This window comes from Lepidochelys kempii, chromosome 7 (assembly GCF_965140265.1).
Source record: "Lepidochelys kempii isolate rLepKem1 chromosome 7, rLepKem1.hap2, whole genome shotgun sequence".
Taxonomy (NCBI): Eukaryota; Metazoa; Chordata; order Testudines; family Cheloniidae; genus Lepidochelys; species Lepidochelys kempii.
Window position 1 is genome coordinate 107,074,160 of NC_133262.1, and position 14,357 is coordinate 107,088,516.

Consider the following 14,357-nt stretch of genomic DNA (forward strand, 5'->3'; position numbering starts at 1 on the left):
AATTCAAAATCATTTCGAACAAGTAAATCCTTCTTTACCATGCTACAAGGCTGCTACTTGCAGCTAAGGTGGTGGGTTTTTTTCTAGGTATAATATCACATTAATGTATAAAAGTTCTGTAATAATGTATATGTTCCAGTGGAACACTATATATTATCCCTAGAAGCTCCTTAGGCTAAAGAGGGGGTAGGAGAGGGAGGTTGCCTACACTGTTAAGTCACAGTATAATCTATATCCGCCACTGTACATTTCCTTTGAACCTCCATCTTTTCATGCCAGACTTAACTACTCCCTTTCAGATATCTCTAACCTCCACTAATTGTTGTATTATATGTGAGCAACATTCTTAGGACTAGTTAGTCATTTTTTCTAAAAAGGCAGCCTTGTAGCGTGGGTTTACTGGGGTTTTGTTTTGTTTTTCACTTCAAGTTAAACAGCAGATGCCACAACACTGCAGAGACAAGGAGCGATAAGTGGCTTATGGAGATGGTGTTTCTTGAACCCAGGCTTTTGGCATTACAGTTGTTTGAATAACAACAGTGAACGCTCACTCCAGGTGCTTTGGATCCATCCCTTCTTGCCCGTTCACAGAATGATTTGAATGAACAGGACTTCATAACACCACCTACAACAGAGCCACATTTAATCCAAAACATATCAAGATGTTCAAGTTTGCCTACTTGTTTCACTGTCTTATTAACATGAATCTAAACATCCAATGATCAAAGGTAATGAAGAGATGAGCATCATAAGAAGCAATCATTTTGATGCTATGGCATTTTTATAAGTCTGAGTTTATAAGCATAAATTAATTAATTCGAACACTTGTTATTTTATTTCATCTACAATAATGCACATCTACATGGTGCATTATTATAGAGCATTAATAAGAAGAATTTAATGGCTACCTATATTACTATTTGTCACATTTCTGCTAATCCATACACGATAAGAGTTAAGATTTATTAACAGAACTTTTAAAAAAAGAGCATATGTTTAACTACCTATATTTTCTCATCATCTCACGACTAGCCTCTTCTACCAAATTGGTAATTTAATTCTCACAGGTATCTCTTGACAGAAATTAATACATTTGATACTTTTTGGTTACAATTTTGCAGCTACTTACTTGCTTGTCCTCTTATGACTGCACATGCATCTGAGAGCCCTGGACATTGCTGAGTTCCTTGTCTGTTACATTCTTCATCACTAGAACCTACACAAGTATAACATTGCAGTGCTTCACCTGTCATTAAGAAAAATTACTTTACATAGGTATTGCTCCTGAACTTGTTAAGATATTTTAAAAGCAACTGTTCAATTTCTTGGTTTTATTTCTATCTGAAGCAAACACTGAAAACGGCTAATTTAGTTACACTGAACTTTTAACTTACAATGTGTCTAAGGATTTTTCAAAATCCAATCAAGTTTTATTTGTCAGATTTGGATCTCAAGATAGCTTTTAAAGACATACAATGCATACATTGCTTTGGTTTTGGTATTTTGCACATAATGAGATATCTAAGATTATTTAATGTACTGTAATTGGCATCACACCTTTTTGTACAGTTAGGAAACAGATTCCACTAAAACAAACTGGAAGTATAACGTATTTTTTCATCACTGTCTTCTTCAGTTTACAGTACTGTGAATAGAATACACACCTGAGATCTATAAACACCTACCTGTCACGATGATACTAAATAATGATACTAACTAAGGGCTAATTTTCTCCTAAAGTATCTAATTCATTTGAAATATTATGATTCATTCCTCCCAGTACTAATCCAAAGATAAACTGTGCGGCAGTTTTAAAGGTAAGCATGAATTTGATAAGCACTTTAAACAACTGAATTAAAACTTGCAAACACAAGCAGGTGCTCTCGCTGTCCACTGGGAAACATGTATTAAAAATCTATTAGAAGAAAGATTGTATTTTACAATAATTATGTTAGATAAAATTCGGCTCTGTTATCCACATTAACAAACTAATTTGATAGCATACAAAACCAACGGAAAATCAAGACTGGCAAAGATTAATGACAAAGATGCTGAACTCTTTGCATGTGTCTGATATCAGAGACTATAAACAGAATTAGCTGAAATTACTTACTTTTGATTACAAAAAGCAAGCTGAGAAGAACCAGGCTGAAGATTGTCTTCATCATGGATATCCAAGAGATGCACCATTAGACAAAGAAAGCAGTTTGTCTGTCATTAAAATCCTAATGCTTGTCTTACATACCTAATCCTCTATAGAGGATGACTTAGAGGATGAAGAGGTGTGCAGAATGCTACTTATCTAGCTTATTCTGGTTATACTTCTGACCAGATGTACTTGTCCATTTCCATATGGCAAATTCTTAAAGTAATATCAGGAAGAAAATGTATTCACTACTTACCCTAAATATACTTAATAGAAGCCATCTCATAAAAATAGATCCTGCAACATGTTACTCATATGAGTAGTCCCATTACACACCTGCAAAGGTGCTTTGCTGAGTCAGCATCAGAGTGCTCAGCACCTTGTAGGATTAAGGCTATGTGTACACGTCTACAGGGCCCAACTCTGCAAATACTTATGTACCTGAGTAACTTTACTCTTGTGAGCAGTCCCATTAAATACAATGGCACTGCTCATGTGAGTTAAGTTACTCATATGTGTATTACTTGAGCAGAAATGGCATTTCCCCTTACCACGTTTCTGGCATTACATGTAGAGAAAGCACCAAGTAAATAAAATCATGCTTATTTCCAAGTTTCAACGAAAAAATTTATTTACAATAGAGAATTTTATTTACGAGACATGCATTTTTTTTCATTTTTAATTTTATTTTACAAATCAGCAAATGCAGATCAAGTTTACACTCCTTAAGGCAAGAGTCCCCATGCAAGTAATACATGTTTATATTAAATCCAAAAGATATCCAACATGGGAACTCATGTACGAAGGGAAGGCTAGGATCAGCAACTTGTAATTTACTAGAGAACTTGACCATCTCCCTGATACAGGAACTTTGAGATCAACTTGCTATGAAATATACTATGAAAATGCAAACGATAGCAAGAAATTCTGATAGTCATCTTAGTACTGCATACAATTAAATCAACTTTATTTAGAAAGAAAATACAGTAGTGCATACGAAAAAGTGAAAATACAACCTGTCCACATCAATATATGGACATCAGTGTGCCAAAGGTCATATTGCACTCAATGTTGAAGTCCAGAAATTTGGTTAAAAGTTAGCTTTTCCCCATTTTGGCAATCAGTTCATCACAAATCTTTGTTAATTCTTCTATCTCTTTATTCTAAAAAACAAACAAAACAAATTAATAGTGCAAAAATATCTTTTAAAATATAAACATTTAAACAAATATAAACATAAGGCATCTTTTGCATTTATTATTATGTGATTTTAGGAAAAAAATCTTTTCCCCACTAATAAGAAAAGAAAGATAGAAATGGATAGTACTGCGATCAATGCAACAGTGTCAATTTAGCAGGTCTGGTGAAGACACGCTAAATTGATGGGAGAGTGCTCTCATATCGATTTGTATACACCACTTCCCTGAGAAGCGTAAGGGAAGTCCGCGGGAGAGTGTCTCCCATCGACACAGCGCAGTGTAGACACCATGGTAAGCTGATCTGACTATGTCGACTTCAGTTATGTTATTCACATAACTGAAGAAGCGTAACTTAGATTGATTTACCATGGTAGTGTAGATCAGCCCTCGGCCTCTATTACCTCCCCCTCCCCATATGATCTGGCAACACTGCCAAAGCATGGTTCTGCTCTGAAAAGTAGGTTGGGGTCCTAACTGACAGACGGCGAATAACTGTGACACTACTGGTTCTGTAAATCCCAATAAATATGCGTGACTTAAAAAAAGGATAAAAGCTGGTGCAAGTACATGATTTAAAAACAAAGTAATTGACAAACAAATAAAAAAATTAACATTCTACAGAATTAACCACAATTTCTGTGCATTAAAAAACCTTTTAGTGAAAAGGAAACAGATATAGCTTAATCAAAGTCTAACAGGAAAATATACAATTTGTAACCCAGCATATAACACAATGCATTTTATAATGAAGTATGTATGATACACGAAAATTTTCTTCTTCGATTTAGCCTTCAAATTATCATCATAATCGTCATCATCATCGTGGGTCATTTTGTGATTCTAAATTTGTTCAGACAGGTTAACTGCATTAGCTAGAGCAGGGGTTCTCAAACTGGGGGTTGGGACCCCTCAGGGGTTGCGAGGTTATTACGTGGGGGGTTGCGAGCTGTCAGCCTCCACCCCAAACCCTGCTTTGCCTCCAGCATTTATAATGGTGTTAAATATATAAAAACATTTTTTTAATTTATAAGGCGGTGTTGCACTCAGAGGCTTGCTGTGTGAAAGGGATCATCAGTACAAAAGTTTGAGAACCGCTGACCTAGAGCAACTGATGCTGGCAAACTGCATCACTGTAACTGAGTTTTAGTACAGAAATTCTTAAATTACCTTTTGTTCCAGTGTTCTTTCCAATGCATCCACTTTCAGCTGCTCTTTACGGAGACTGGCCTGATATGCTGCTTGTTCTTGTTGAGCCTTGCCTCGGACTTGTGCAATTTCAGCATTGGCTCTATAGAAATACAGGTTTCTCTGGTGAATGTTAATTCTTGCAAAGGGGAGGACTAAGGCTAACGACAGCTAAAATAGATGTGGCGGATGAATGTGGTTGGGCAGTTGCTGGGCACCACTTTGAATGTGCCCTTGAAACTTTACAGCCACCTTTGACTAAGATAATAAGATAGTTCTATCTCCTTACTCCGGGCCTGCCTTGAATAGAGACTGTGAAACTCTTTTTATCAACAGTTTAATCCTGAGTTAACTGTTCTAGTGGAAATATCTCTTGTGTGTCTTAGTTCAGATAATTATCATAAGACTTAAACATAAGTGGGCGCTAGAAACACTTACTTGATCTTACCAAACTAGCAAAGAAACCCTCGGAAGCTGTCTGTCTTAGGAGGAGGCCCTTCATGTAGTCCATTTCATAGAGCACCATTATCATTAACCAAATGGCTTTGCTTTGTTCTCTGTGATCAGTTAATATAGTGTTGGTATTAGTGCTCACTTGTCACCATGGATTTGTCCCCCTCCCCCACAGAAAAAAAAAGAAGAAGAACTACTGGCGATTTATTAGTCCAGGCCCTCTCCATCACAGATGAACATGAACTCCATCAAGTAAAATACAGGCATACAGTGCTGCAAGTCATAAAATATTAGGCCTGTCTATTGAGGATGTTCCTGTAATCTAAACACCTGAAAGGGTAAACACTCAAACAATTACCTGTCCAGTTTTTCTTCAGCATGAACTTTGAGGGCTTGGTACCTCTGCTCCTCTTTCTTTACTCGTGATAAATACTCCTGTGCACATTTCTTTAACACTTCTTCATTCTGAAATGAGCAGATTGAAGTGTCAATGGCATATCAACAAACAAGGTGACAGTTTTCAGTCTGTGCTGGTGAAATTACAGGATTTAAACTCCTGTAGCAATATATGGCTACACGCACAAGTCATCTGAGGCAGTATTTTATGATCCAAAAAGTTACAATACTGCACTTCGTATGTTGTACTTGAGTGAAATTATTTGTTTTACAGGGTAGGGAGCCCCACTGCCCGAAGCCCTGTACAAACTTATAAGACATGGCCCTCAATCAGAAGAGCTTACAGGCGGAATTCCAACAACGCTAGTTATGCATGAGCCATCTCTTAATAAACAGATAATTCAAATCACCATTAACACAATATATATTGCATTTGCTGTGTAGCATGTATGAAGTTGTTCTTTTATAATACTCTAATACTTCTGGAGCTATTCCCTCATAATCAAACATAAACACATACATACATACATACATCTCCTCCTCTCTCCCCCTCCCCCCCATTACAATCTAATGTCAATTTGTAACTTGGACAAATGACTCAAAACAATGACAGTAGCTAAAGGTAAGCAATGTTTGTATATACCTATAAGAGAGTTTCTCTAGTTTTTTGGAAGGAGGAGAGTTAAAACTTTGACTTACTTTCCGAAATCCCTCCAGAACCTCTTTCATTTTTTCATATCTCCTAAAAAGGTCTGCCAGAGATTTCTCCACAGAGTTCAGGTCTGCCAAAGCTTGTTCCTTCTCCACAATTAGCTGCTGGACAGTATGATGGGAGACAGATTTCTCTCTCTGTTCATCCTCTGCAATAAAAGCAAGAGTATGGAATGGGTTAAGAACACTGAATGACTATCACCTGTAGTTTTTATGATACTCTGCTGTGTAGCTTGTATTAATGGTTAAGTGTTTGTATTCAATCCAGAAAAGGCATTATACAGAGGCATAATCCTATGCTCAGTGTAATTTCTCTAGTTATAAATTTTACTTTTGATGTGAGAAACAAATGTGATCAGATCTTGACACTGATGATTTATATAAACTTTGAACTCAGTTGTTCACATTAAAGAAAGAGAGGTTGGATTCTCCCTTTTTGCACCAAAGAGGAGCTAACCGTAAATAAGTTAAATTTCTGCACTATATTGATATGTGGCATGCACTATTTGTAATGCTCAATCTTCATGCCTCCTGGCATAGTGATTAATCTAATACAAACTCCTGGCTTCATTTAATTACTCTTGAGAAAATAGGCCTTCAGTTTATGTAGAACTGAAATATGATTTTGCTGTGTATTGTAGCCAATGCAAGTCAGGAAACTTGGCACCAGATTTATATTTTCTAAGTTATCTGTATGATAAACATAGGAGTCAAGTACAATGGCATCCTTTTTGATCTTCTCATCTCTGTAACTTCAAAACCAGGAATGAAGTCAAGGAAGAGCCTGATTCTATACAAAATATTCCACCACTCTTTTCTTCAAGTGAGGACTCAAGAGATAAACTGGCACCTCTTTGCAAATATAGAAAGGAAGCTCTGATATTCTGTTTCTTAAAATGCTTCATTTTTCATACCACAAGCTACGATTCCAATGTTCCATATTTCAGAGTGCATTCTGAATAGTTACACATTGTAAAGAAAACACAACTGTGAAAGATAATTGTATACTGTTTTCTTAAGTCTGTTATGGAAGTTTAGATGAGGTAACAAGTTCTCTTGCAACTTTCCGAAGTGTTTTTTATACAAGCCATTTAGCCCTATTGTGTTTGCAAACATGGCAAAGAGTTCCATTTTTAATTTGAATTGAGGCTGTAGTTTGAAATAAACTTTTTGAAGTGCAGTTCAACTCGGAAACGTGACAACATAGAAATGGCACTCTCATACTCGGATCATCTTTCCTCCTGGGTATTCAGAGGTTTCTACTGCTTATTTTGTTAGTCCTGCTGATCCAATGCAGTTGAGAGAAAGTGAGCTGGTTTTCCATCTGGTCCATCAACTGAAAATGGTTTTCAAAGCTCCAATCAGTAAATTTGTGCAAACTCACTGATAGTACTGGCATTACACAAGTGTGGCTGAGGGCATAATTTGGCCTGCAGATTTGTTTTTGTTACGGGTGATGTATGAGATGCAAAACCAGAGTGGTTCTCATGGTGAATGAGCTGGTGTGGGAATTAGAATAACATTCTTTCACTTGTAAACTGTACGCATCAGATAAGGAGAAACCATTGAGAAACACTGAACCCCACAATACCATGTCACTTTGCAGAGTTTCCCTTTAATAAAATTTTAGAAATCATTGTTAAGAAATTCTACGTACTTATTTCAACTGTGATCTCTAAAAGAAATGCTGTGAATATCTACAGACACAAGGGAATAAAGGGAGAACCATTTCCATTTTTCATCCCTCATTTCTTTTCCCAGTCTTCTCAGGGGTCTTCTGCTGAAGTCCCATCATAATATTAGTTTTTATTTCTGTTTTGTTTTTTTAAGGATCACATGCCACTTAAGGGCCTGATCCTGAAACAGATCTGCAGGTACAGGCCCATTCTCCTGCACAAAATCTCACCTCCTTGTGATTCCATGCAAGAATAAGGGTCCATATGTGTGGAACTGTTGCAGGATCAATCCTTTACCATACACTTAAGTGGCAACTCAAAAACCCAAAATTTTGCCTTTTTTCAATGTCAGCAATCACACTAATCCCTACGATATTTCAGTGACTTCCTTCTCCTTCTGTCTCTACGGCAATCTGCACTGTAAAGAATTCACCACACACCTCTTCACATTCATAAAGGAAGTTCCTTTCCCTCCACCTCCTGGAATCTTGGCAGCTGCCCTATATCAAGAAGGGCTGGACCAGCTCCCACCAAAGCTGATCACCACCATCACTCTCTTCAGCTGGCCAGTGGAGATTAGAAGAGTGACATTTAGTGTTCACTTCATCTGCCTCATGTCTTGCATGCTGTCCCTGTCATGCCTTCATGCCAACATCTGGCCAGGTCCCAAACTTAGATCCCAAAGAAGGAGAGGAATTATTTAGGTGGTACAAGGATAAAATGATAAGGAAAATGTAGACTATCGGGACAAAGCTTCCTGACTGTGAGCTCTAGGAAACTTAAGAACAGTGTCCTAAGGGAAACGTTGAAAGCCCCATTGCCTGGGGCATTTTAAAAAGGGTTGGATGAAATGTGAATATACACTATGGAAACTAATCCAACATTTCCTGGGGTGAGACTGGAAGACCTAATAGATATTTTCCATTACTTAACTTCAGTGACTTCCCTGAGCAGTAGTACTGTGCAGCTAATAAACTGCCAGCAACATCCTAGTTAGATAATTATAAATAAATATTTATATACAAGCTTATATAATTCCTTAATTAAAATGGCGAACATCACTTGAACATGCTGTCCACAATTCACAAATAAGAAAATCCTCCTTTATACTTAGAAGTGATATTTTTATTGAAAGAGCCAGAGAAAAACAGATACTAGCGAAAGAAAGGTATCACCCAATATCTTTCAACCAATTTTCAATCTCAGTTAACATTTGCATTATTTAATGGGGATGAGGCAAATACAAAGAATAAAAGCAAAAAAAAAAAAAAAAAGAGCAATATGTCAAAGTTGGTGAAAAGCACTACTTACCAGGTTTGCCTGTTTATTTGTTTTGCAAGCAAATAGCAAGAAGCAAAAAAAAAAAAATGGAAGCAAAATAGAAAATCAGGGAATTTGTTAGGAAAGCAGAAATAAATTAATGCTTAACAACCTGTAATGCAGAAAGCATACAATTCTTTTGTTTTTATAATGAGATTTTAAAAAACATCCTTTAATTTTGAAATATATGAATATATTTTTGGAGAGAAAATTACAAATACATTTCCATTGCAACAGTGAAAAGTAAACACAAAACAGACCTTTAGGGAAAAAATCATAAATGAATATGATGCTCACGAAAGCAAAGGACTATTGCTGAAATGCATCCTTCTACAAAGGGCCAGGACAAGTTAGCACTTGTTAATACTGCAGAGTAGTGAATTTTATAATGGAGAATTGACTTGAGCTCAACACAGTGAAAAAAAGGGCAGTGCAAGCTTTTTTACACAGTTCATCTGCACTCCATCCTGATCTGCAACACTGTTACTAGTCCACTCTATGAGCCTCTCATGAACAGAGCATGCTGTGTGTGTGTACAAATGTGCAATAGGTGCTAAGGCAAACAAACTAATGAAAAAGAAAGCAAAGACATATGCAAAAAGGCACTAGTTCGGTATGGAGCTATGTATTGACAGCTACAGTGCTCTCACCCACACAATACAGATCACTGAACGGAACTACTTGGATGAGTTAAATAGAGCAATATTTGTCCCTACATGTATAAACTAGCAAATTTAGGACCTGCTCCCGCTGAAGTCAATGGTAAAATCCCCATTAATGGATTATATAGAGAGACAAGACATTCTAGAAAAGCTCTACTAGGACCTATTGACCTAATTGAATATTCCTTCCAAGGGATTAGAGAACTAGGTTCAGTTGTAATTAAGTCGACTTCTAGTAGTTGGCTTTATAAAGAGATCAGAAGGATTCAGTCATAAATAGAAACAATTCGGGTGAGTGTACTCATGTTGAAGTACACTATTTTCCTTATTTTGTTTTATCATTAAGGCAGCTTTGTTTGCAACAACAATGCACAGCTGGCTTTTCATGAATACAGGTATAGTATATTGCCAATCAGCTTTTTTTCTACTTGCTAGATGATTCTATTCCTTATTCAATTAAGTGAGCTCATCTTTATCCAAAATTAATAACGTAATTTAGAGCCATGTTTCTAAATAGCTGCTACAGATCCTGTTTTGACACAACTAGACACAGTTCAACAAGCATCATCAATTTGTCTGAATTCAAAGTATAAGGATCTTACTGTTTGCTCTGTGATCAGAGACCAGAAATTTTAATTATTCTTCATTTGTTGGAAATAATGATAAAGAAAACAGCTGCAGGTCCTTAGAATTTACTCCATAGTGACACTATAGTAACTCCCCACTTAACGTCCTCTCGCTTAATGTTGTTTTGATCTTACATCCCTGCTCAATTACAGAACATGCTCCATTTAAAATTGTGCAACGCTTCGCTATAACATCATTTGGCTGCCTGCTTTGTCCACAGCTGGCAGCTCCCCTATTAGCTTCCCTACATCCCCTCCCCTGCCCACCAGCAGACCCTGGGGATCAGCACCTTCCCCCTCTTCCCTCAGCCTCCTGCCCGTGGCAATCAGCTAGCTTGTGGTGTTTTGGAGGGGGGTGGGGAGGGGCAAGGACTTGGCGCACAGGCTCCCCCTCCCTCCCAAATGCCACAAACCAGCTGATTGCTGCGCGGAGTCCTTGGGGAGGGAGGTGGAGCCTGCATACCGTGTCCTCACTCCTCCCCCCTCCCTCCTGAATGTGCAAGCCAGCTGATTGCTGTGGGCAGGAGGAAGGGGGGAAGAGCAAGGACATGGCATGTGGAGTAAAGGGGGAAGGGGGGGAGAAGAGGCGGGTTAAGGGTGGGGGTTTGGGGGAAGGGGTGGAGTGGGCGGGCCGAGGGTTGAGTCCCCCGCTTCTGGTGCTTGCAGAGTAGGGGAAGCTGCCACTGCTGCTGCTCAACGTGCTTCTCCTAGCCTACAGCACCTTCAGCCTCCTTGCCTGCCTCACTGTCTCCAGTGCCAGTGGGCTGTGCCTGTGTGGGGTAAGGCGGGGGCACCTCTCAACTATAGGACTGTGCTGTATGTTTGTAAACACACAACATGTGCACACTAATCCCCCATCCCCAGCCATTCACTGTTGCTTTATGGCTCAATGGCCCTGCTCGGGAATAGGACTCTACACAAAGTGTTTGCGAGGCCACCAGCTGCCTGCAAAGAAGCTGCAGGTGGTGCACAGCAGAGGCCCTGCCTTGCTGTCTTGCTACACTGATGATTGTAGTATTACATTGCTTGTTTAAAATTGTTTAAAATGTATATAATGCCTTTTGTCTGGCAAAAAACAATTTCCCTGGAACCTAACCCCACCATTTACATTCATTCTTATGGGGAAATTGGATTCGCTTCACATCATTTCACTTAAAGCCGCATTTTTCAGGAACATAACTACAATGTTAAGTGAGGAGCTACTGTATTTCACAGACAGCAATTTCCATTCACCAAACATTACATAATATAAAATTGATACAGTGGATCAGTGAAAGGAGCTCAGGCATCCTAGTCATGGGTGCCTTAAGAGGCTACTTATAAAATAAATAGATAGGAGCAGCTTTGACTGGGAGGTACAGCTATTAAATTATATTTTATTTATAAATTTCAAACACTGAATGTTCATCTTCAGGCAAAGGCTAAAGATTTTAACAACATAGTAAGCTGCAAACTGAAAAATTGTGTGTGCAGTTTAAAGTAAGCCATCTGTAATGGGCACCCATTTGCTATTACCTACAGTGTCCCTTTTCTATAAAATTCCTGTGCTGTACATTTTCTTGCATCAGTAATTAGGAGCCCTAGTCATGGACCAAGGTCCCTTTGTAAAGCTCCAAGCACTAACTGAACAAAAATTATGTCACACTGAAATCACTGTGTAAGTGGAAATAAGTAGTCCCATCCAACAGGTAGAAAATAAGGTGCTCTAAATAGCTTAAAAGTAGAACGTGAAATAGTAGTCACTGAAAAAGAGTATTTTGGTGGTTAACTATTCAAACTAGCTTGGGAGAAAAGGACAGCTGTAGTATCTGACCAAATGTACGGCCAGGTGAGACTGAAGAACTTTCTACGTTCTTGTGGTGGCAGTTTGTTCCTGTGTGGAGGCTGAATACAGACTTAAGTATTGGAACATAAAAAATGGAAATATATCCTCAGCAGGGCTAGCTCTAGGTTTTTTGCCGCCCCAAGCAGAAAGCTGCCAAAACAAACAAAAATAAAAGGGGTGTGTGTGTGGGGGGCACAGAATGCCACCCCTTGAAAAGTGCCGCCCCAAGCATGTGCTTGGTTTGATGGTGCCTAGAGCCGGCCCTGATCCTCAGCCTCCCTGGCCATGTGCTACAAAACCCGAAAAAGAAGACCTATCTGGGACACTGGATGAAAATATTTGACATAGGGAAAAGCCAACTCAGTCCTGGGATAGATGAATCTTGGACATGAAACACAGGAAGCAATTTCAGATTGTATGAGAAATCAGCAAAGCCACATTTGGAAGACTCTAGTGCCTGATTCTCCACAGCACTGAGCCAGATTTATGCTGTTGCATCTCTGCCAACTTCACTGGAGACACACCAGCAGAAATCTAGTCTAAAACAGTGGAGAATTCAGTCCAATGTGTTTTCTGCTATTATAAAATGTGCATTACAAATGGCAGGGCACCAGCCAAAGGCAATCCAAATTAAATGGGGATTTAAAGCTCTTAAATTCAAAAGGGTCAGAGAAGTTAGGTCAGCATTCACTGAAGAGGAGTTTAAGACCTTATTTTGAAGTCACTTATGCAATGCTTATTTACATTTTTCACCTGAATGGCAAGAGATGCACAATGCTGCAGTGAATGAAATCAGTGATCTGCATGGAAGGGAATGTATCTCCCTAAGGTTCTACTATTTACGTCAAAAGAAGTTGAGATTTGTCGGTGCAAATTAGTCAAATTATTAATCATTATTATTATTGTTCGCTTTGGGAGAAAACAAGCAAGTCTGTTATATTCACCGGTTTAAATGAAATATGTTTAACTCATGTTCTGAGCTTCTTACTCACTTACTCCTTCCACAACATCCAGCCCATACATATATGCAGTACATGTGGGGAAGTGCCAACATTATGAAAATATTACTCTAAATTTAGCTATATTAATGGAGAAGAAATGATAAAAATAACCAAAATATTTGGTGTCATGCAGGATGATACATAAAAAATTGAAAGCGCCAGTTTCAACAGAGGGTAACACAACGACATTTATAAATGTCAATGATAATACACTAGTAGATGTAATGAAAACTTTTCTCATTATCAGTCTATTTTTAAGACAGAGGCACATACACATTACATGCCACACATATAGAGCTTTACTTGGTACTCCCCATGACCATTCTCTGCTATAAATAATGCTATATTGTAAAGATCAGTAGAAATACACTGAGCACATTACAATACAACCACTTTCCCCTCTCTTTGATGAATTCATTAGTCTGAGCTGACCTCCCTTCTGAAGCTCACTTTCCAAAAGAAATAGATATAAGTTTATCTCTGATTGGCCTACCTTTCCTGGCCCTCGGAGACAAAGCTCCAAATGAAGCATTCTGCTGGACACAACACCAGCCACTCTCCCCCGCCTAGCAAGCTGAGAACCTTCTATAACAAGAAAGCCAGAATCTGAAGATAATATGGGTTAGGAAGTCCTTCAAAGAAAGCTTTTTAAAACAGTGCCTTTTGAGCTAGGCCTAAAATGCCACCAGAGTTCAGGAATCTTGCAATTTCTGTTTTTGAGAAACTTTGTAAGTAATCTTTTATTTGCAAGATATTTTGTGAACAGATATTTTCCAGCTTTTCTAGGGGTAGATCCTCTCATAATTTATATTCCAAAAGCCACATTAGCTTCAGTACGTCACTCAGGGTTTGGCCCCTAGTGATCTCTGATCTGGGAGTGGAGTTAATTCACGGTTTTGCTGGGATAAATGTACCTAAAAAAGATGGCCTCTGTTGGTGTGAAGAAGCAAGTTTTGGTACTGGTAGTTAAGAAAAAAAGTTGTGTGTGTCTGGTAAGAGTAATTTAAATGACACAAATGCCTTTCTGCAAGAAATATTCTTGAATCTCAGCCAAAATAGTTGTGTATTCTGGACGTGTTTTCTATGGAATAGCTTGCTTTGGTGTAGAAGAGAAACCTTGGACAATCTTGAATGCTTCAGATTATAGTATCTGCAGA

General features: G+C 38.3%; 1 protein-coding gene across 9 annotated transcripts in view; it reads right to left on the reverse strand.

Moving 5' to 3' along the window:
• Nucleotides 1–2,759: 2,759 nt before the first annotated feature.
• Nucleotides 2,760–14,357, reverse strand: part of LOC140914982 (transforming acidic coiled-coil-containing protein 2-like) — a 144,802-nt gene continuing 133,204 nt past the window's right edge. For all 9 annotated transcript variants that reach the window (XM_073354171.1, XM_073354175.1, XM_073354174.1 and 6 more), the window contains 4 exons: nt 6,079–6,239; nt 5,342–5,448; nt 4,513–4,633; nt 2,760–3,309 (listed from right to left, as the gene is read on the reverse strand). In XM_073354171.1, the coding sequence (XP_073210272.1) occupies nt 3,244–3,309; nt 4,513–4,633; nt 5,342–5,448; nt 6,079–6,239 (455 nt within the window). In that variant the 3' untranslated portion in view covers nt 2,760–3,243. The remainder of the gene's footprint in view (nt 3,310–4,512; nt 4,634–5,341; nt 5,449–6,078; nt 6,240–14,357) is intronic.